General features: G+C 49.5%; 1 protein-coding gene across 2 annotated transcripts in view; it reads right to left on the bottom strand.

Annotated features, from left to right (window-relative positions):
- ST8SIA5 (ST8 alpha-N-acetyl-neuraminide alpha-2,8-sialyltransferase 5) overlaps positions 1-23,998 on the bottom strand; it is a 74,289-nt gene that overhangs the window by 23,706 nt on the left and 26,585 nt on the right. Inside the window, exons 2-3 of one of the 2 annotated variants that reach the window (XM_040264544.1) lie at positions 22,448-22,555; positions 7,134-7,226 (exon numbers count right to left, since the gene is read on the bottom strand). In XM_040264544.1, the coding sequence (XP_040120478.1) occupies positions 7,134-7,226; positions 22,448-22,555 (201 nt within the window). The remainder of the gene's footprint in view (positions 1-7,133; positions 7,227-22,447; positions 22,556-23,998) is intronic. The other variant, XM_040264545.1, reaches the window with a different exon arrangement.

The raw sequence follows: 23,998 nt of genomic DNA, 5'->3' as shown, positions 1-23,998 counted from the left end.
AGAGAAAAGTGAGTGCAAAGGCCCTGGGGCAGGAACCTGCCCTGCAGCTTTAGCATCCGGACGTCTTCCTTCCAGCTTTCCCAAACCTTCCATAGCAGCTCTTGCCTCTTGAGCTCGGGTGACATCGAAGGAGAGGGGCCATTACACAGTGGCACCCTCACTCACACTGCCGCCCTCCCTTGCTCCCTGTCACCCACAGGTTCCCAGCAGAGCATCCTGCTTGGCCAAGGCCTCAAACACCTCCTGGAAACACAACCCTGGCAACACTGCAGGCTGGGGTCCCACGTTCAACTCTTACCAGTGTCCAGACCCCATTCTCTGTACTGCCAAAGGCCTTGTCACACACTAGACCAAGATCTGGGCCTGGACACCCAGCCTGGAATCCTGGTTTCATTCCCATTTGGCAATATGACCTCAGACAAGTCATCTATCTCTGAGACTCAGCTACTTTATCTGTAATACAGATATAATAACCTCTGCCCTGCAGATCTCAAAGATCAAATGAGATCTTTGTCAGAAAGATCAAATGAGATAATATGTATAAAATATTTTATAAATTGCTTTACAAATGCAGATCACCTTTACCTTAAAGATGAAAGGTTGATCCCAGGCACTTAACCCCTTTTTCCCAAGACATGACTATTTTCCAGAAGAGGAATAAAAAAGACTAGATTGTCCTGAGAACAATCTAAAAAACAGAGTTCTTGGGGGGAAAAAGGTCATTAGAAAAGGTTGGAAGGTGAACTCAAGGAATTTTCTCAGAATGTAGAAGCAAAAGGCAAAGAGAGAAAAGATGAGATGAAAAGCTATTCAAGGAGCAATCCAGAGGTATACAACTCTTAGAGGTACCAGAAAGAAGAGAGGAAGAAAACTGGAGGAGGAAATATAAAGAAACCCAAGAGAAAGTTCAAGAGTTTGGAGTGAGCTCTGGAGTAACAGGTCTCCATGAGTGTGTATCCTGAGGCCCAGGTTCTGATATTCCAGAACCGTCATGACCTGTAAAGACTCAGACAGGAAAAAAACAGGTCACACCCAAAGGAAAAACTAGCACCATATGCTCACACAGTCCTGGACCCTAGAAGATGATGGAGAAGGTAGGTCATCAGCATATTGGGGATAAATAATCTTGACCTAAAATACCAACGCCACCAAATCAACAAATAAGAGAATTACATCATTTGTACACAGAAGGACTCAACCATTACCCACCAGTTTGGGGGAATTTACCTGAGCATGGGCAGCTGCAAATGAAGGCATAAAACCAAGAAAGAAGGAGCTATGGGTGAATCCAATCTACGGAGCAGAGAAGGGAAGTGACAACTGTGTGTGACCCACCCAGAGAGCAGCCTGTCCAGGATGGATAAAGAGGATGAAGGGAAACCCTTGGGGGAATGCCTGGTTGATGGAGAGGCAGGGGGGAAAAGTAGGGCATGATAGAGACAAAGTGTTCAAAAGGAAAAAGATGACTAGAAGCTCCAGAAAAAAAAAAAAAAAAAAAACGAGGAGGGGTGGAAATCTACAAGAAAGGCAATAGGAATCATTATTTTCTGACCCTCAAATTTTAGAGTCAGCCCATAGAGAAAACCCAAGAAAGGCTTGCTATAGTTACAAATAGAATGTAAATGTCATCAGCCTTGACATTCTCAAGGTAAACTCATGGATGACTAAAGCCAGATACCCTCCTCTTAACAAAGGACAGAACCAACAGATACTGCCAGTATTTGATAGAACAAGAAATAGGTTATCTAGGCAATCTATAGATAGAAGAGCTAAACATAGCAGGACCCCTCAACTGGGAAAAGTGGGGTGGAGGGAGTGTTTGGGCTGGGTAAGGGGGTGGAATCCTCACCCACCAGAGCAGGACATCAGTGGACACTAACGTGGCGACCGTGGCATGCACAGGACTGAGGGACGAGGTGACTCCCAGAAGACACAGCCAAGAGTCGTAAGGAGCAGGGCTAGGGGAGAGGGTGTGGGCAGAAACCGTCACTTTTTATTACTATAAACTGGTAGCTACTTGATTTTTCCAGCCGTGTGCGAGATGATGGCCATGCCCTCGTCCTCCTCCTTCTTTCTTCCCCTTTTCCTCCATGGCCTCCTCTGCTCCCACCTAGGTCTCATCCACCTACTTGTTCATCTAACAGACATGTCCAGAGCCTGGGCAGGGCCAGGCAACAAGACTCAGAGAAGCATGGGCACAAAGGAACGTCCCAGCCCAGAGGGCTGCCGGAGCTGCTCCCAGCCTCTCTCCTGGTCTCTGTGAGGCTCTGCCTGGGCTCCCCAGCCCAGAAAGATGGGGAAAGGGTGGCAGGAGAGACCCAGGGTGAGGTCCCAGGCATGCATGGTGCTATCTGTGTGTGAGCACAGGCAGCAATTGGTTTAAAACTAAAGAGGCCCTAGAATGGCTAAAATAAAACATAACTAATTTTTACAAGTATCAGGGACAATGTGATTTTGCAACAAATCATCATAGAGTCATTCCTCATTGTATCTGACATTGTCAGGGAATGAGGCCCTTACCATGTGGGAGTTTTTCAGTTGACTGATTTTTACCATTGATTGGAGCAATTTTGTAGCAGAATCATCCCCAGATGAATCATACACACTGCCCTGTCTCCTCAGATGGAATGCCAGCTGACATGCATGTTCCGGAAGGGCCTCTGGGCACATCCGTCCAGCCCCTTCCATTCGCAGATGGAGATTTAACCTTTTCCAGATGACTCACGGTCTCCACTGTGAGCACTGCTCTTGCCTCTGGGCTGGACCACAGTGAAGCCCACAGGTGCCCAGGTGGCATCAGAACCACTAAGATTCAGCTCTGGGGGAGCCCACTGACCTCAGCTTGAGGTCTCAGGAAAGGAGTCACTGGGCTTGTTGCTCCCTGAAAAGCAGCCTGTTTCCCTCACCACAAGGGCCCAGACTCCAGGGCCAGGGGACCACATGGAGGGCAACTGACATGAAAGAGACAAGAGGGAAAGGGCCCAGAGGTTACCAGCTGGGATGGCCACTCAGCTCAGGAGACCAGAGAGGGTACCCCAAAGGCAGAGACACATAGAGCCAGACATACAGAGGCCCCATGACCACTAACAGGAGATCCTGACAAGGGACAGAGGGTGGGCACAGATGGTGCGGGGCAGGATGAGGTCCCATCACACCCCACAGTGTTTGAGATTTAGGCTTGAAACAAAGGGCCCGGTGGTGACGGTGGTTTAGTCGCTAACTCATGGCCAACTCTCACAACCCCACAGACTGTAGCCTGCCAGCCTCTTCTGTCCATGGGATTCTCCAGGTGAGAATAGTGGAGTGGGTTGCCATTTCCTTCTCCAGGGCATCTTCCCGACCCAGGGATCAAACCCCGGTCTCTTGCATTGCAGGCAGATTTTTTACAGACTGAGATGTGAGGGAATCCCCTTAAGGGCCCAGGGATCTTCTAACATGGTCCCTCTGATAGGACTATTATGGACTGTGTTATAGCTTCTTTGAAATTCCTGTGCTGAAGCCCCAAACCCCAAGATCTCAGAATGTGACTCCATTTGGAGACAAGGTCTTTAAAGAGGTAGTTAAGCTAAAATGACATCACTAGGGTGGGCCCTACACCATTACGATTGATGTCCTTACAATAAGAGGAAATTAGGACGTGGGTACAGAGGGAAGACCCTGCAAGAGAGAGAAGACGGCCACATATCAGCCAAGGAGAGAGGCCTCAGGAGAAACGAATCTGCCAGCACCTTGATCTCAGACCTTCAGCCTCCAGAGCCATGAGGAAGCAAAGTTCTCTGGTCTAAACCCCCTGGTCGGGGGTACTGTGTGGTGGCAGCCTCAGCAAACCAATACAAGGACTCATGCAAACACACAGGAAATATGTGGGGTAGAGGTGTGGGCTGTAACAGAAGGATGGCCCATTCACAGGGTCTCTCAGGCTTCCTGTCTGGATCCTGAGGCAGCCATGAAGAAACTGCATCTTATAATTTTAAGAATTAATTATTCGCCCTTTGTGAACTCTTGATTATGTTCTCAGTGCCTCGGCTTTCCAGGGTGAGACATTTAAGGGCCTAAGATCTTGGAGCTCTGACAGAAGATCCGGCTCTCTGCTTACACCTCTGGCTCCCGACAGGGGGCCAGGCAGCCACCGTGGTCACCAAGTCACAGCCCCTCGGCAGAGCATATCCAACACCAACCACAGCCTACTCTTCCCACCCTCCAAAGGGCCCCATGGCCCTCAGACAGAGATAAAATCTAGATCCTGGCCTGCACTGCAGGACTCACAAGCTCCAGCCCTGCCTGCCCTCCAGCAACCCGGCTCTGGTGTCCCCTCAGGCCGGTCTCAGAGCCTGGGACACAGCGGGCCCTTCCCGGCCCAGGCCTCTGCACGCACCGTCCCCCTCATCTGGAATCCTCTTGGCCCAGTAAACTCCTTGCCCCCTCCACGGTGTGGTCCACTCAGGGCTGGGTGGGATGGATAGAGAGGGAGCACCTCCTCGGCTTCCTCTGGAAGCTTCAGACCCTTGGTCAGAGCAGGGATCGTGAACAATGGTGCTGACCCCAGCTGGACACCTGGCCTTAACCCCAGACCCTTGGTCAGAACAGGGACCATGAACAATATCACTGATCCCAGCTGGACACCTGGCCTTAACACCAGACCCTCGGTCAGAACAGGGGCCGTGAACAATGAAGCTGATCCCAGGTGACACCTGGCCTTAACCCCAGACCCTTAGTCAGAACAGGGACTATGAACAACGCTGCTGATTCCAGCTGGATACCTGGCCTTAACCCCAACCCCTGGTCAGAACAGGGGCAGTGAACAATGCAGCTGATCCCAGGTGGATACCTGGCCTTAACCTTGACCCCTAGTCAGAACAGGGACCGTGAATAATACCGCTGATCCCAGCTGGACACCTGGCCTTATCCCCAGAACTTCCCTGTACAACTAAGCTTACAGCGTCGGTGAATGTCAGCAAAGCTGCTGCTGCTGCTGATTCCAGGAAGGAAAGGGGCTGGGGGTGGGGGGAACATTCACATTTATTGAGCACCTATGGTGTGTGCTGCTGTGACATGCACTCCTGGGCTATGTATCTGTGACATCATATGGAAAAACCTGAATGAACTCTTTGGCCAACACAATACTTTCACATATGTTATTTCAGCTAGTCTTTACTGCAACCTAAAAGTAGGTTAATAGTGGCCCCATTTTTATAGGAAAGGAAAGACTCAGAGAGGTTGAGTGATTTGTATAAACATGCAGAGCTGCTAAGGCCCAAGTCGGCTTTAGACCCCAAGTCTGCCTGACCCCAAGGCCCATGCTCTTTCAGTGACCCACATGATCACGTGATCATGTCAAATGGCTAAAGGAGAAGCGGCTCCTGCCTGTGGGCCTGATGGTGGTGCCAGGATCCTGTCACGGTCCCTTGAGTCCACGTTAGCGCCCAGCACTGCCTGGCTCCGATTTCTTCCACATCTGAGTGTACAGTTGCCCCTTGAACAGCACAGGGCTTGTGGGCAGCCCTCTAGGTCCACAGTTCCTCTGCATCCACAGATTCAACCAACCTCGAGTAGCACTGCAGAACTCTCGCCAAACATCTGCATATAAGTGGATCCGTGCAGTTCAAACCCGCTTTGTTCAAGAGTCAACAGTAATGGTTTTCAATTCAACATGCATCCTGTCATGATTAACAGGGCACAGACTCTTCTCAATTCCTGGCAGTCCTATGAGTGAGTGTCCAGCAAGTAATGTGTCTTCCCTCGCACAGGATGTAAAAGAGCGATGCACTGGGGTGGGGAGGGGCGGGCACGGTTCTCTTGCCATCTGGGTGCTGGTTTATGCGGACTTTCTGGAAGGATGCATGAAGATACATGGGTGGCCTCTGAGGAGGAGACTGAGGGAGGGGAGGTCTGTGGAAAGGGGGCTTCTCACTTTATGCCCTTTTGTACCCTATGGCAGAAAGTGAAGAAGAACTAAAGAGCCTTTTGATGAAAGTGAAAGAAGAGAGTGAAAAAGTTGGATTAAAGCTCAACATTCAGAAAACGAAGATCATGGCATCCGGTCCCATCACTTCATGGCAGATAGATGGGGAAACAGTGGAAACAGTGTCAGACTTTAGTTTTTTGGGCTCCAAAATCACTGCAGATGGTGATTGCAGCCATGAAATTAAAAGATGCTTACTCCTTGGAAGGAAAGTTATGACCAACCTAGACAGCATATTAAAAAGCAGAGACATTACTTTGCCAACAAAGGTCCATCTATTCAAGGCTATGGTTTTTCCAGTAGTCGTGTATGGATGTGAGAGTTGGACTATAAAGAAAGCTGAGTGCCAAAGAATTGGTGCTTTTGAACTGTGATGTTGGAGAAGACTCTTGAGAGTCCCTTGGACTGCAAGGAGATCCAACCAGTCTATCCTAAAGGAGATCAGTCCTGAGTGTTCATTGGAAGGACTGATGTTGAAGCTGAAACTCCAATACTTTGGCCACCTGATGCGAAGAGCTGACTCATTGGAAAAGACCCTGATGCTGGGAAAGACTGAGGGCAGGAGGAGAAGGGGACGACAGAGGATGAGATGGTTGGATGGCATCATCCACTCGATGGACATGGGTTTGGGTAGACTCCAGGAGTTGGTGATGGACAGGGAGGCCTGGCGTGCTGCGGTTCATGAGGTCACAAAGAGTCGGACACAACTGAGTGAGTGAACTGAACTGTACCACTTGAAAGCTGTATGCTTTAAATAATAATTTTAAAAATGAATAAATATAAAATTTTTAAAAGACAATAGCAAGAGGTCAATGCTTAAGCCACAAAGTACTGAATTTCAGGACAGACACTCCTGTGTCCTCTTCAATTTCTATACAAGAGAGCTCCGTGATGATAACTGTGGAGGCTGGTAATTGAGCCGGGGACTGGAACACAGTCACCAGAGGTGACCTTGAGAACTTGACATTTTTCAAAAAACACAGTCATCCCTACATCCAGCCCTCTGGGGCTCTCCAAATGCCAGAGGCCCTGGGGAAGCAGACCTAATTCTTGCTCTGTCATGAGCCACCAAGTGTCCTATTTCCTTGGGCCATGCCCCCACCCACAAGCCCCTGCCCTGCCTGCCCCCCATGCACCGGCCAGCACCCACCACCCACCCAGCCACACTCACATGGAGAGCACCTTCACTTCCAAGATCTCGTGCCTCAGCTCCAGGCATCTTGTGGAGTTATACTCAAAAGGGCCCTCGTAAAATTCAAAGTACCTGGGAACCAACAGGGACAGAGGTTACTACACAGAGAAGTGGGCAGACTCCCGGGAACCTGTTGGGGTTCTCAAGCAGGAATGGGGGCAGAGGGGTGGTGTCCCGTCAAAGTAATAGCATAGAGCAAACCAGCCCTCCCCAGCAGATGACCTGATGGGGGTCTGCCTCCAGGCCCGCTGGTTTAATCACTGGTTGGCTGATTACTCTTGGCACCCCTACTACCCTGGGAGTATAAGCATTTAGGCCATGAACCCGTTTCAGTACATCACGACATTTTGAAGCGGGCTTGGTTCCACATGGTGACTTTGAAGGAGAAAGAGGATGCTCTGGATACATCCTCATTCACACTCCTCCTAGGACCAGTCATTGACAGAGGCGGCCCTGGAGTCAGTGAGCGAGGCTACAGGCCTTCAGCTGGGCCCTTCCTCTCCTGCCCCTTTCTCCTCCTCCTGGGCAAGTGTCCAGCAATGACAGCCACAGCATAGCCGAGAAAGCACAAGCTGCTTTCCCACTGTGAAAAGAATTTCCACTTCCATCAGCTCACTGACGTTCATGCTCGCGTTGTGACTAGGTGAGATCCTTTCTCCCCATTTGGCAGCTGAGAAAACTGAGGCTGAACAGATGGTGCTCCAGGCCATGCTGTCAGTGTAGAGGAGCCTGAGCCAACACAGTCCCTTCTGCAGCTTCACGCAGAATAACAATACCAACTTCAACCAGCACCACTGAGCCCTTGTCACGGGCCAAGGCCCCGTACTCTACATGGAGGTATTCAGTTTTTTTCCTTTTTAATTGAAGTAGAGTTGACTTACAGTATTGTGTTAGTTTCAAGTATACAGCATGGCGACTACAAGATAATGGGTGCAATTCCCTGTGTTATACAGTATCTCGTTATTTCTTATCCATTTTGTATATAGTAATTTCTATCTGCTAATCCCATATTCCTAATTTATCTCTGCCACCTCCCCTCCCCCCTTTGATAACCAGAAGTTGGTTTTGTATGTCTGTGATTCTATTTCTATTTTGAATGCACAATCACTTGTATTACTTTTTGTCATTGTTTAGTCACTAAGTCATGTCCAGTTCTTGGTGACCTCGTGAACTGTAGCCTGCCAGGCTCCTCTGTCCATGGGATTTTCCAGGCAAAAATACTAGAATGGGTTGCCATCTCCTCTTCCAGGGGATCTTCCTGATCCAGGGATCCAACCCATGTCTCTTGTGTCTCCTGCATCGATGGGCAGATTCTTTACCACTGAGCCACCTAGGAAGCCCTGTATTACTTTTTAAATTCCACATATAAGTGACACCAAATAGTATTAGTCTTTACCTGACGTAATTCATTAAACATAATATCCTCTTCTAATCTGTATCACTAGCCCACCAGATAAGTGGTCATCACAAGCATCCACAGCAGGCTCTGGGGGTTAACGCACTTGCCCAGAGCCATGTGGGCAGCAGGTGGCAAAGCTGGGTCACGAAGCAGTGCATTCAGTCAAGATGCTCTTGTCTGCCCGCTTTAGAAGGACAGTTGGTGACCCCTGGAAAGGGCCCTCTGACCTCCTACAGCCATACCTGCTAGATCACACCAGCCCAGGGAACATCTGCTGACTGGGTAGGGCAGAGAGGGGCAGGGGAGGGTGACCACCAAGATAAAACATGGTAGTTCCCTGCCAGACTCGGCCATGAAGGCAGAGGGGCCTCCAGGGCAGAGGCCAGGTGTACCCTCTCCTCACGACCTCTCTTTCTGGAGGTTGTCGGAAGACACCGGGGCTGATGAAGCTGGGAGGGTGGGATCCCAGGACAGCCCCGAGTCAAGAAGCCTGCAGGCTTAGCCTCTAAACTTGGGGCAGAGGCCTCTCTACAGCTAGCCCTGGAGAGCCAGAGGTCGGGGTGGAGCCCCAGGACTGCATCTGGGCTCTGCAGGCCACAGCCAAGGATTTAAAATAAAGTCAGTCCTTGCACATTTCCCATAAACCTTCCCAAAACATGGCAGCAGCTGTTTCACAAATATGCTCACTAACTTACATAGACAAACTTATGTCTGTGGTGCTTTAGAAATATTGAGACATTTATCCAATTAACTGGCTTCTTTTTAAACAACTTGCATTTTAAATAATTTAAAATATAATTTCATATGTAATACTTTATTATATTTGTAAATATTTGTTCTTTATTATTTTACTGTAATTTAATTTTAAATACTATAATCATACATTTAAGACATTTTAAATATATTTTAGAATATTAAAAAATATTTTACACAACAAATTGACTCCTATCTACACAAAATAAATCATCTCCTACTTTTCATGTTATAAAAGAATTTAAGCAGATTTCGTAAAGTAATGCTCAAAATTCTCCAAGCCAGGCTTCAACAGTACATGAACCGTGAACTTCCAAATGTTCAAGCTGGATTTAGAAAAGGCAGAGGAACCAGAGATCAAATTGCCAGCATCCATTGGATCATCAAAAAAGCAAGAGAGTTCCAGAAAAACAGCTGCTTCTTCTTTATTGACTATGCCAAAGCCTTTGACTGTGTGGATCACAATAAACTGTGGAAAATTCTGAAAGAGATGGGAATACCAGACCACCTGACCTGCCTCTTGAAAAATCTGTATGCCGGTCAGGAAGCAACAGTTAGAATTAGACATGGAACAACAGACTGGTTCCAAATCGGGAAAGGAGTACATCAAGGCTGTGTATTGTCACCCTGCTTATTTAATTTATCTGCAGAGTAAATCATGAGAAACACTGGGCTGGAAGAAGCACAAGCTGGAATCAAGATTGCTGGGAGAAATAACAATAACCTCAGAAACGCAGATGATACCACCCTTATGGCAGAAAGCAAAGAACTAAAGAGCCTCCTGATGAAACTGAAAGAGTAGAGTAAAAAAGTTGGCTTAAAACTCAACATTCTGAAAACGAAGATCATGGCATCTGGTCCCATCACTTCATGGCAAATAGATAGGGAAACAGTGGAAACAGTAACAGACTTTATTTTGGGGGGCTCCAAAATCACTGCAGATGGTGATTGCAGCCATGAAATTAAAAGATGCTTACTCCTTGGAAGGAAAGTTATGACCAACCAGACAGCATATTAAAAAGCAGAGACATTACCTTGCCAACAAAGGTCCGTCTAGTCAAAGCTATGGTTTTTCCAGTAGTCATGTATGGATGTGAGAGTTGGACTATAAACAAAGCTGAGCACTGAAGAATTGATGCTTTTGAACTGTGGTGTTGGAGAAAACTCTTGAGAGTCCCTTGGACTGCAAGGAGACCCAAACAGTCCATCCTAAAGGAAATCAGTCCTGAATATTCATTGGAAAGATTGGTGTTGAAGTTGAAACTCCAATACTTTGGCCACCTGATGCGAAGAACTGACTCATTGGAAAAGACTCTGATGCTGGGAAAGATTGAAGGCAGGAGGAGAAGGAGATGATAGAGGATGAGATGGTTGGATGGCATCACCGACTCAATGAACACAAGTTTGAGTAAACTCTGGGAGTTGGTGATGGACAGGGAGGCCTGGCATGCTGCAGTCCATGGGGTCGCAAAGAGTCGAACACAACTGAGCAACTGAACTGAACTGAGGCACTGAAGAGCCTAAAATATCACTCTCCTTTTTCTGTTTCCTTTATGTTTTACAGCTCTTTTCATTGTCTTTCTCACTTGGCAAACTCATATTGATCCTTAAGTACCTACCACAAATGCCCCCACTTCTGGGAAGACTTTTCTAATGCTCACTCTCAGGTTATTCTATACATTTTCTCTTAATTAGAGCAGATAGCATTGTATTGTAATTGTCTGTTTATATATCTATTTCCCTTTCCAAATGAGGAATATCTGAAACATGTGGAATCTGTCTTTGTTATCTCTGCATATTTGCACTACAGAGACAAGAAAGCTAAAAACTACATTTCCCAGACTCCTTTGTAGCTAGGGTCCTCCAGGCAATTTAGGTTCAACCAGTCAGTAGCTTCCCTGGAGGCTCAGAAGGTACAGAATCAGCCTGCAAAGCTGATTCAAAGATTCAATCCCTGGGTCAGGAAGATCCCTGGAGAAGGGAATGGCAACTCATTCCAGTATTCTTGCCTGTGAAAATTCTTCCCACGGACATAGGAGCCTGGAGGTCTACAGTCCATGGGGTTGCAAAGAGTCCGACACACCTAAGCAACTAACACTTTCACAGTCAGTAGCATGAGACTGATTCAGAGCCATGGTCTAGAAGAATGTCAAGGCTCAAGGCATTGTTTCCCTGGCAGAATGTGGCAGAGGTGGCATGGCTCTTGGAAATTCAGTGGTGGCGGCACCTTCACGATTTTATCAGAGGCTTCCACAGTGGCCCAGTTTCACAATGCAGTTTGCAGAGACATTCTTGGAAGCTGGCCTAGAGTTTTTCTTCAGCTTTCTCAGTGATTCTGTGCTAGCCTTACCCTTAGTCAATCCCTTTCTGCTTTAACTAAAATGGTTTCTGTTATCTGCAACTAAGAACAAGGTGTCAGCCTGGGGCTAAAAAAAAGTCCATGAGCTTGTCTCTAACTTAGGTCATTTTTCCATCACACAACAGTAAGTGAGGTCTGGTGTCTTATCACAAAGATCATCATTTGCAACCACAGCCAGTGACACTGAGCTCTTGGGAATCCACTGGGTCTTCTGAAGCCGTGATCTCAGGCTGCTACTAAGAAACATTCCAGATTCTAATGACACAGAAGATAATTAAGAGGAAACTTATACTAGTGTTCTCAGGAGTTGGGACACTTACAGACACACCCAGGATATGCCTCTAAACCAGTCGTGTGGCTTTGGGTAAACCGCTTCACCTCTCTGAGCCTCTTTTTTATCCTCCTAAATAATTTGAATGAGGTGGTATCTGAAGTCCCATCCAGTACGAAAATACAACCCCAAAGTTTCTTCAGTGCTTCCCACTTAACTAACCAAGCCAGAACAATTCTATGAATTAATGATCCATAAACAAGGGAATGTTTACCGGTTTCCCCGGTGGCTCAGAGTAAAGAATCTGCCTGCAATGCGGGAGACCTGTGTTTGATCCCCGGGTAGGGAAGATCCCCTGGAGGAAGGCATGGCACCTACGCCAGTATTCTGCCTGGAGACTCCCCATGGACAGAGGACCCTGGCGGGCTGTAGTCCATGGGGTCACAAAGAGTCGGACATGACTGAGGGACTAAGCACAGCAAACAAGAGAAACTCAAAGGAAGTTAAAACCAATCAGCACCTCCCTTTGATCAGCCAGCCCCTTCGTCACCTTCACAAGCCATCCTCACTTTCCCTCTGCCAGCCTCCACTCCGTCTCCCTTTCTCTTGCATCCCCAATATCATCACTTGGCAGTTCAGTGATTCCAAATGGTCTCACATGGTGTGTTTAGTGGCTAATAGATGGCAAGGGTTTCAGAATAGGGTTCACATCCTTCTTTGCCCATCCCTAGCCAGGGGCCCATTATTTCCATGAGCCTTAGTTTTCTCATTTGCAAAATCAGCATAAAAAACGAAGTACACCTGTGACAAGATAAGATAATTGGCTGAGATAAGATAATGATGAGAATCCCAAAGAGAGCATTAGTGTAGTGTCTGGCACACAGGAAGTGCCCAGAAAACGTCTATTCCCCTTCTTCCCCTTTCTCCTGCCATGAAAGGACGAGATCTGCCAATGGAGGCCCAGTGAGTCAGAGATGTGCTTACAGTCCCTCAGCTGGTTGATGACAGGGCTGAGAAAGAAATGCATAGCTCAGAAGTTCTCTACCATCTGGACTGGTTGCCATTCTCCTGCTGCTGCTATTGGGAAACCTCTCCCCCATCACCCTAAGGGTAAAGCCCATGCTGAGTTCTTCTTTGACGTAGGGATGTCCCTGATCACTGCATCTCTGCTGCAAACTCCATGGATTAACTGTGTTTCTGATGCTTTGACATCTGGGGCCAGCCTCTCCTGCTGCTACTGCTAAGTCACTTCAGTCGTGTCCGACTCTGTGTGACCCCATAGACCGACTCTGTGTGACCCCATAGACAGCAGCACACCAAGCTCCGCCGTCCCTGGGATTCTCCAGGCAAGAACACTGGAGTGGGTTGCCATTTCCTTCTCCAATGCATGAAAGTGAAAAGTGAAAGTGAAGTCGCTCAGTCGTGTCCAACCCTCAGCAACCCCATGGACTGCAGCCTTCCAGGTTCCTCTGCCCATGGGATTTTCCAGGCAAGAGTACTGGAGTGGAGTGCCATTGCCTTCTCCTAGAGCTAATCAATTCCTAGATATGTAAAAACAAACAAACAAACAAACAAAAAACCTGTGAGCACACCTTTCATGTGCAAACCAAGCAATCCAGAGCTCACACTCGCCACCACCTCCTCCTCCTCTTTCTCCTCCTCTCACACCTAGGGCCACCTATTCCTCTGCCCTAATCACCTACAGGCCAGCTACCAGACAACTTGGGGCAGCTCTCTGCCCCAGAGCCCTCTGAAATTATTTAAACAAGCCAATCTTAACCCCATGTGCCTGCTCATCCGTTCCTTACATAGAAACCACAAGAAAGGCTTTTGTCCGCTTTTCCCCCTTTGCTCCTTCTGCTTCTTGACGGACGCTGGTGCCTTCCCGTGTGGCCCCACATGGTATGGTATGCTTCCCGTTTTTTAGGATCTGAAAGTATAAAAACCTCTTCCTTCCTGACAGTCATTTCCACATCTGTGTGTCTAACCACACCTGATGATTTTAAAAAATCCCAGGCACCCTGAAAACATTGCATGTGGTACCTCAGCCAGGCAATTACAATCACTCCAGGCCTAGGTCTAAGGCCTCATTTTTCCATCTGAAAAAAATGGAGCTAATATAGCCCTTGCTTCTTTCTCCAGCCTATCTGGGCTTTGCTTTTAGAAGGCTGTGCTGTTCCATCTCAGCCTCTAAAGATAAACGACTTGAGGAAATAAGACTGTAAGAAGCACTGCCACACTGGGTCATTCCTTGATTCTGCTTCTGAGAGGAGGCCTGAGGATGGCATTCTGGAGGAAGCCATAGAAATCCCTGTTTGCTCTGGATACTGATCATCATGCAGACTTCAAAATGATGCTGAAATGTTTGTGTATAATGACATGAGAAAATGATATACACGATAATACTGAATGAAAAAAGCAAGCTACAAAACTATGATCTCCAAAAAGAATTATATATACATATGTGAGCCCATGGGAAAGGATGATAACAAGATATTAATAGTAGGTTGCTCTAAGTACAGAATTATGATTTAAAAAAAAAACTTTTCTACATTTTTATACACTTTCTGTAATGGAGTTATGACTCTTTATTATTGGAAGTCACTAACAAATGCCCTTTTAAGCCTCAGCTCTTTCTCTAAATATCTCAAGCATTCCCTTGAGCTACTAGAAGACTGAGGGCAGCAGTTTCTCCAACCTCCCTAACTCCACGAGCCTCTCAAGGTGAGCTAGTCACTATCTCTTCTTTGAATTCTGGAAAGACGATCTCTACCCAGTTCAAAGGGGAGAAGATGCTGGCAGGACACCTCACAGGTATAAATAGTCACCGCCGGTCACATCAGGAGCCCAGCTCAGCTCAGATGCCACTTGGCTTCCGGCAGCCAAGGCCAACGCTGGTGCCAGGCTACATCCACCCTGCCCCGTCTCTGTGCCCTTGGAGAGGTGGGGGGCAGGGCTGGGCAGCGCTGGCTGCCTGATCAGCAGGGGACGGCCTCTGTCAAGTGAGAAGACAAATGCAAATGTGGCTGCAGCTGTTGAATACCGGGTCCCCTCCTCCCACACGGGCCTGGGCTCCAGCTTTGCAGGCTGAGGGGGCCTCGTTTCAGCATGCCCTGGCTCTAGGGTGCAGAGTCTGTCTCTGTCAGTCCTCCTAGCCCTTCCCCATAAGCCTGCCCCAGAGAGGGCTCCCCTGTCCAGCCTGAAGCCCCCTCCAGAGCTCCATCTGGACCATGGAATTCTCTGTGGCTACAATACTTTGAGCCCCAGTAGTCACTGGCTGGGAGAAGGTGAAGCCCATCCAGCAGTCTATGTCTCTCACATACACCACTTCATCCCCAGACACTGATGGTGTTCAAGACAACAGGAGCCCAGGGAGGTCCCTGCGTCATTCAAGAGCCCCACTGGTGTGGGTTGAGGCAAGACTGGAAGTAGGGGGGTGCTGGAGGCAGAGACTGTGGAGGCTCAAAGTGAAGGAGCGGGTGCATTCACTGAGCTGAATGCATGTCCCCCCCAAATTCATATGCTGGAACCCTAACCCCCAAGGTGATGATATCAGGAGATGGGGCCTTCAGGGGTAATGAGGTCATGAGGCTGGTGCCCCCTGAATGGGATTTGTGCTTTTATAAAAGAGGCCCCAGAGAGTTCTTTAGCTCCTTCCACCATGTGAGGACACCGTCTGCCACCTGGAACAGGGTCCTCGCCTGACCGTGCTGGCGACCACACAGGCTCAGACTCCCGGCCTCCAGAACTGCGGAAAGCAAATCCCTGTTGTTGATGAGCCTCCTGGTGTGTGGTATTTCATCAGAGCAGCCCGCACAGACTAAGACAGTGAGCGTATAAGGAGTGGGTCTCAGGTGAGAGAATGGGATTCCGTGACGTGTGAAGGAGCTGCTGGACGAAGAGCAGACGGAAGTGTCTAGGAGGTTCCGGAAGGTAAATCAAGGAGCCGCAGCTGAGCATGAGGGAGGGAAGGTTTGCAGGCCCAGAGGGGAGGCCTGCAACGAAGGACCGGCCTCTCTTCGAGGCTCCAGGAGCCCCACTGCCCACGGTCCCAGCACAGCCTCCACCGACATCGAAGAAGGGGTTGCGGGCTATGCATGGCTACATGGCGTGGGCACCTGGAGAGCCTAGCGGTCTTCCCTTCTAAGCATTCCCTAAACTGATTCCCAGACGGATGCTGGTCCTCTTAACCAGACCCCAGAGCCCCTGTCCTTTCCATTCTCCATTTCCTTCCATTCTCACTCCTTTCTGTGGCCTCCTGTCTTTGCTAAGGGACTAGTATGAAATTCCTGATGATGGTCCAGGAGGCAGGAAGCATGGGAGCCATGAAGGAGAGGAGGAAGAATGGACCGCTGGAGGGAGGGACAGAGGGAGAAAGGGGTAGGGCCAGGGTCATCTGATGTGAAAAGCCAGCCCCAAGGGGACCCTCCTGCCTAGCTGTGAGCCCACCAGGGGACCCCGCTGGTGACGGAGCAAAGTGGGAGTTTCACAGAGGAGGAGGCAACTGAGGCCCAAAAAGGCTCATGTCGGTGGTTATTTGACCAGGAGACTCAATTCAGACACAGCCAAGGGCCACAAAGCTTGGTGGCCAGGAGAGCTCACAGAATGACACCATCTGAGGCCTCTCGGGGCCCCAACCGCCCTGCTTTCACAGTCGGCCTCCTCTGCCTGCCGCCAGAAGCCCACACTGGGTGCGTGGGAGGAAAGGGAGAAGCAGTGCCATCTTACTTAGATGGAGCCCAAGAGTTCTGGTTATTTATTTTTCACCCATTATTTAAAATAAATTAATAGAATGAGGAATCTTTTTTTTTTAAGTAGTTTCATTCCAAATAATCTGCTAAACTTAAGGGATATTCATAGAAAAATCTGGCAGTTAAAAAGCAAAGAAGAACATCCAGATAGCATATCAGAACCACAGGAGGAATTTTTCCATTTTAAACTCAACCAAATAAGGAGGCAACTCCATCCAAAGACTGCTGATCACTCTCCATCCTCTCTCTCGATAATCTGATTCTCTCACAATACTCCTGTTGATGCAGGTGACCCCCAAATTCAGACTACTCACCTAACCTCTTATTTATTTATGTATGTCCTTTTCCTCAGAAGCAAAAATTGACCCAAAAGGCTTATGCTAAGCCAGCCTGCACTCAGATGCAGACGTGCAGACCCCACCCCTCAAAGCTGTCACCACACCTCCTCTGTAAGTCCTCCGTGGAAAAGTTTTTCCCTTGGGCTAACCTTGCCACCCAGGGCTCCTCTTTGAAATCCAGGACCCCCAGGAGGAGACGGAAGGTACACAAAGCATAGAGGCTGGGGGTGAAGGAGAGCGCAGAAGGTCAAAAGTGGGAAAGAGACAGGAGAGGAGGGGATGAGAGACCCTAAAGATTGTCTTTTCTTGCCTATAGTGCTCATGGCAGCACTGGGAGAAAACGTGCATGTCAATTACCTACTTAGATCAATACGGTCATTTTAGTCCAGTCTAACAGCCAGGAGCTGGGATGACTTGGCAAGGACAGCCAAGGAGATCCAACCTAACCCAACCTTGGATGTCTATCCACAGCCCAGAAAGTAGAATCCCTCTGCATGGCCCACGAGTGCTGGGACTCAAGAGTTACAGAGCAAGGAGTGTGTTCCAGCTCCACCACCCACTGCCAACTGGAAGTGGGGACTCAGTTCCTCATCTGTAAAATGGGGGCAATGACAGCACCCCCCTCAAAGGTCTGAGGGTAACCCAGCACCATGCCTGGCACACACCCAGCCCCTAGTAGCGCTCAGCAATGGCATCATCGCCTGTCCACGTCCAATCCAAGTCCCTCCCCTCCACGGAAGCACCTCCGACTTGTACCCTAGGCTCCTGGAGCCCTCGCCAGCTGCATCACACAATTTATTCCCTAATTATACACTGTCATGAAACAATTAGGGAACAATTCAAGACAGCATAATAAAATGTTAAATTCAATTCAGTCAAGTTCCTTCCAGCTCTGAAATATGATGATTCCACACCCCAGGCATACACGCTCGCCTGGAATGCAGACCTTGACCCAGAAAGAAAGGCTCTTTCTTTCAGAAAGAAACACACATTCACTGGACCTGCTGTTCTGCGGAGCAGAGCGGCGACTGTGTCGCCAGTTTGGGGCCTGCCTGCTTCTCCTGTGCTGGTGCTTCTTTCCCCGTGGGAAGTCCCCAGCACCCCAAGTGGAAGCCCAGCAGTGCAGGGAAACTCTGTCCTCAGCTCTGCTCTAGAGGTGGTCCTTCCCTGTCTTTGCAAACCATCTCCTGCCATGCGGTTCCGGACCAGGGGGCCAAGGTTGTATGCACCCTGGGAGGAGGGGCTGCCTGTGGGCTGGGTCTGAAGTAAGAAGGTTCGGAGGGCCCTGACACTGCACGCACAGGTGGGCCAGCCCCGTTCTCTGGCACAGGAGCTTCCTTGGGATTTGGGGAAGGCCTGAGCAAGTGTAGAGGGGCTCACGTGCACTGGCTGGGGAGTTCTCTGTGTGTGTATGTGATGATAGAAATTGCTTCCTTCCCTGATACTCAGTTGGTAAAGAATCCACCTGCAAATGCAGGAGATCCTGGTTTGAATTCTGGGTTGGGAAGATCCCCTGGGAAAGGGAAAGGATAGACCCACTCCAGTATTCTAGCCTAGAGAATTCCATGGACTATTGGGATCGCAAAGAGTCAGGCACAACTGAGCGACTTTCACTTTCACTCACCCCCCACCCCCAACCCTGATGCAGACACATCTTACAGAACGTGGAGGAAAAGTGGCTATCAGGGAAAGCTTCCAGGAGGCACTGGAGTGGAAAGTGGATCCTGGAGGAGGACAAGGACTGGGGCACGGATCAGGAACCATCTGACGGAAGCTGAGTGAAGTCTTTTGCGTGGTGACTACAGACCAGGCTTCGAGTTAGCACCTGGGGGACTTCTGCCTCAGCTGCCTTCAGCCCCTAAGATTGGGTGACATTTCCCTGTGGTGTCCCGAGGCAGTGGGCACTGCTGCCCACTTTGGCAGGTGGGCGCTATGCCTCCCCTGCCCTCCAGATGGTCACTGGGTTTGCAAGAAGCTGGCCAGGCTGGAGAGGTGAAAGCAGTGAGCTGAGAGGACAAGAGCCCTTCACCCCCCCTTCCCCTCCCCCATCTTGCCCTTGTCAGAATTGCCATACTCCGTAGTGGTGGGGGTGGTATGGGGTGGGGGGCAGGGCTGAGGGGCGGCTCTCAGTCAGTTATTGCAAAAGTATATCATCTGCCTTCACTGCCTTCTGTTTTTATCCACACACACACCCCCACCTTCAGTCTCCTTTTTCCTACACTGCCACCCAGATTCTCAGACTACCTGACCACCTACTCAAGAGAAAAAATTCTCTGGTCATTCTAAACTGTGAATGAGTTTATGATTCCAAAATGTTTCCCCTCCCCAGGGATTAATTTTCAAGGATACTGCCCGGAGAAGACAAGGTTTAATCCAAAGGAATAAATCTCTAAGGGAGAATTCAGGGACACTAACGTTGAAGTCTGCATTCTTACCAACAGTCTTTACTTTGTCCTTGCTTAATTCATCCTTTATTCGATTAACATTTATTGAGCTGGTGCCATACTGGGTGCTGAAAATTCAAAGAGGGAGAAGCAAAATCACTGCCTAGGTGGGGAGATAGAAACACAAACACCCAATCTGAAGATGATGAGAACTCTTTTCAAAGACCTTCCTGCTCTATCAAGGCAGCCACTTAAATAGAAGCACTTGCTGATTACCAATTATTCCTATCTGCTCTCTACAGCAGTTCTCCTTAGATGCCTATTGGACACTTTTAGATCTAGACCTGAAATTAACAAAGCTATATGTCAATGTATATTTTGTAACTCACACACTTGCCAGCTGGACTTCCCCAGCTTGTGTCCAAAGTGAAGACCTGGCCACAGCCTTTATGAGCATCATCTGACCTGGATTTTCTTTGTGGTCCTGTTTGGAGTGTTCCAGACCGATCATTTGGACCTGCTCCTTCTCCTTGTGGCTCCTGGTTGAGTACATAACTTATGAGTCATTGCTTTTTTTTGCCCATCTTTATCCTCTGTTATAAATGGTACCTCCTGACCTCCCTTCCAACGGGTGTTAATAATAAATGACTTCCGGTGTACCACACTTCAACCCTCCACACAGCTACAGATAGCAAAATATGGCATGCGCTGAATTATTCAGTAGGCAAATAATACCACGAAGCTCATCCCGTATTTCAGGCACGGACAGTTGTCTGCTGGGATGATGCACTTTCACTCGGCAGAGTCCTTTCCCAGGGTCATCAGGTCCTCCCCCAAGTCTGCACATCTGCTGCGAGGAGCTGTTCTGTCCATTTTAACGAAGGCAGAAGCTGCTCCCACACCAAGGGAAAGAATCTCCAACACACAGGTCGGTTCTAATTACATGAGCCATTATTTTCTGCACGTGGGAAAGACATACTGTGTTTTCTCACCTATGTGGGGCATTTAGAGGTCACTCAGAAATTGGGATCTGAGTTGGCAGTGCCCAAGAAGAACTTGGAATGTGTGGTCATCACATTTATTAAGGGGCTCAGGGGGCTCTTGGTCAAACGGCGGCTCTCTGGAAGGAAACCAGCTCAGCTGGTGACGATGTGGAGTAAAGAGCACCTGATGGAGGGGTGGTGTGTTTGAACCTGAGGGGCCTGGGGAGACAGGGAGGGGAGGCTGACCTGCGCTGCTGAGAGCGGGAGAGAGGACCAAGGCCAAGGGAGATGAGAGGGAGGAGGAGAGAGGCCGGACACAGGGACTGAGAAAGAAAAGGGGACCCAGAGAGGGTGGCAGGAGGAAAGGAAGAGCAGAGACTAGGTAGGGAGAGAAAGGCAGAGAAATTAGAGACGAAATTGCAGGGAAAGAACAAAGAGACAAAAGCTGCTGGCAGTAGAAAAGTCAGAAACAGAATCTGTGCAGTGGTCTCAGCCCCAGCCCAGGACATCTGCCCAGAACAGCCTCCCAAGGGCCTCTTCCGTCTTACTCAGCTGATTAGGATTTTCTAGCCAAACCCTCTCTGTGAACCCTTCAGGGAGTCCTTCCCAGGGAGACAGACACCTGCAGACTTACCTAGACACCCCAGGGCATCTGGGTGGGCGGGTCACACAGCAGAAGCCAATGTTGGAAGCTCAACGTATGGAACAGACAAGTCGGGACTTGTCCTCTCACTGGGTGACAATCCCAGGCGCCAAGTGGCAGGCCAGGGCTCCCACCACAGATAAATGGAAAGAACTAGGCTCCTAAAGAGTCCGAGTAAGACCCTGACTCTAGGCCGTGGCCCGTGGCTGCCCCACACCCCAAGGCCTGTCTGTTCACCTCCCCCATCGGCATCTGACACTGGGGCCACATCTTCTCTTTTTTCAAAGCATTGGATAAAATCATGCAGATTGAAGCCCCTGAAAAACATACTACTTCTCTTCTGCAGGGTCAATTTGATTTTTTTAGTGTCAAAATTAACAGCAACAAAAACCCAGGCGTCTCCCAGGGAAACTAATCTAATAGTTAGCCTGCACTTAGAAACGCAAAAATTAAGAAACCAAATAACTTAGCCCGGAGAAAACCTTAGTGGGTAGGTTGCAGCCACACCCTCCTTCAAGCAGAGAGAGCATCCCACCTTGTCTTTAAAAAATTCCCCGAAATGACCACCCCCGCCGCAACCCACCCCCACCCTACCCACAATGAGTGTGCTCCACCTGAGAATACTCCATTTTCATTTGTTCTACAAATAGTTCCCTCTCCTGGATATACAGAATGCCCCTCATTACTGATTTTAGCTCCAAACACTACAGCAGATCAAGAAGAAATAACCATGTGATGGTATAAATGTCAGTTCTCAGGATCATATCTTGATGAAGATGGTTCTTCCCCAACCAAGGTCAAGGGCTTCCCAGGTGGCACCAGTGGTAAAGAGACCGTCTGCCACCTCAGGAGACATAAGAGATGTGGGTTTGACCCCTGGTTTGAGAAGATCCTCTGGAGGAGGAAAAGGCAACCCACTCCACTATTCTTGCCTGGAGAATCCCATGGACAGAGGAGCCTGGTGGGCTACAGTCCATAGGGTTGGACATGACTGAGCAACTTAGTACAGCCAAGGTCAGCCCAGCCAAGGCTGGGCAGAGTAGGGACAGCCTGCTCAGTGGATTTCAGAGGAGTGGGAAACCAATGGTCTTTGCCCACCCTGATGTCACCCTGACACATAACTACACACCCCAAAATCCTTCCAGGAGGGGTGGAATATTGCCCCCACCTCAAATGGAGGCTGGAGACCCAGACTCATTCCAAAAGAGGGGGCGGCGAGTCCCTGCTTTGCTCTGGCTGGGCCCTGGCCCTCACCCTCCTATCTAAGCAGCCCAGGTCAGATGCCAGGGTGAGCTCTGGGCCATTGCACTGAGACTGCTTCTTCTCTGAGAGCAGCCCAGAGGGGCAGAGGCCGCAAGGTCGCCCCGAGAAGAGCTTTCCCCCCACCCTGGTTGTTCACCGGGGGTCTGTACCTGGAACTGGAGTCACTGCCGCTCTGCACTGCTGGGTCGTCCGTGACATTAAAGAGCCCCGTCCAATTGGCCAGCTGGTCGCCACTCTGCCAACCAAACTGGAGGCCTCTGGCAAGAGAACGAGTCAGTCGGTACTGATGCTCACGTGCTGGGTAAGCCCGTCACTGGGGAGCCGTGGTCCAGCGTGTGCCACATGACACACCGCCTTGACCGCGCCTAATGGAGACGAGAGTGCTGTCCATCCAGAAGGATGACCACGATAAACCAGAGTCCTTTACAGGGTTCTCTTCTGGTCCACTTCCGTGCCCTCAGTTCACCTGGATGGGCAGGCCAGGGTTAGGCATCATCATACGTGCAGAGACACTGAGGCTTAGTGAGATCAAGGTCACCGAGCTCCTCTATGCCCTGTCTGGAGCATCCTTCAATTCCGCCTCCAGCAACTCGCTCCAGCTCCTCAGCTCTCTGCCTTCCTCAGAGGCCAGACACACAGCAAAGCTTTTGATGAAATCTAGTTTTCCAACACAGAAGGACAGGCCTCCTGTTTAAGAGATGAGCTCAACACACCTGGTCCTCTTCGCTCCCTCCCCCAGCCAGACTGAAACGCAGCAAAGGCATAATAAGGGCCTGAGTACAGATGGAGAGGAGGCATGGAAGGGGGTCAGCGACAACACTCTGGAGGAGCAAAAGCAGATGGGTCACTTGCCTTAGGCCAGAGAGAGGAGCCCGACTGCTTGTAAGAAGCAAATCTATTCTCTGGACACAGATCTAGAAAGCTTTGGAAGGTGTGGTGCCGGGGCCGCAGAAGATAAGGGTGCAAAATGGAGTGGCGGGCAGGAAAATTGCTTTAGGTTCATAAGGAACATCAGCTACTACCCACCTCCATGCCCCCAGGGCCCCTGCCTTAAGCCCAAGCAGGCTGGGCCCTCTACCTGCCCCCAAGATAGACAGATGGCAGGAGGCTTGACCCAGAGGAGCTCTGCGCTGCTGGCCTCATGCAGGGAGATACTAGGCTGAAAACAGCTGCGCAGACCTGAAAAGAGGCTTACTGTGCACGCCTGGTCCCAGCCACGCTGCCCCAAAGCTTTGGCCATGGCTGGGTTTCTCGGAGGGAACCTGCCCAGGACCAAACAGAAGGCTACAGACCAAAGGAGTGCTGCTGCCTCATCACCAGGGCAGCTCGGTCTGGCGCTGCTGCCATTTGGGGCTGCACAGTGCTTGTTGGGGGGTGTCCTGTGCACCCCTAGTGAGCAGCATCCCTGATTTCTACCCTCTGAGGCCCGCAGCACCTCCTGACCCACCCTCCTGCTGTGATGACCAAAACTGTCTCCAGACATTGCCAAACGTCCCCTGTAGGGAACTCCTGCCCACCACACTGAGCTCCAGTGCACCTCCTAGAGGCTGGCTTAGCCCTCAAATGTGAATATTCAAGTCCCATCAAAGACTCTGGCACGCGGGATAAACTTCACCGTGAAAGTGGAGAATAAAACAAACAAAAATAAAACTCTTAAACCCCTAAAAATAAAGCCCTTTAATAAACAGCCTCTATGCTAA

The sequence above is a fragment of the Oryx dammah genome, unplaced genomic scaffold, assembly GCF_014754425.2.
Source record: "Oryx dammah isolate SB20612 unplaced genomic scaffold, SCBI_Odam_1.1 HiC_scaffold_22, whole genome shotgun sequence".
NCBI classification, from domain to species: Eukaryota; Metazoa; Chordata; class Mammalia; order Artiodactyla; family Bovidae; genus Oryx; species Oryx dammah.
The sequence above is the reverse complement of the archived record's forward strand: the minus strand, read 5'-3'. Positions and strand labels throughout refer to the sequence as shown.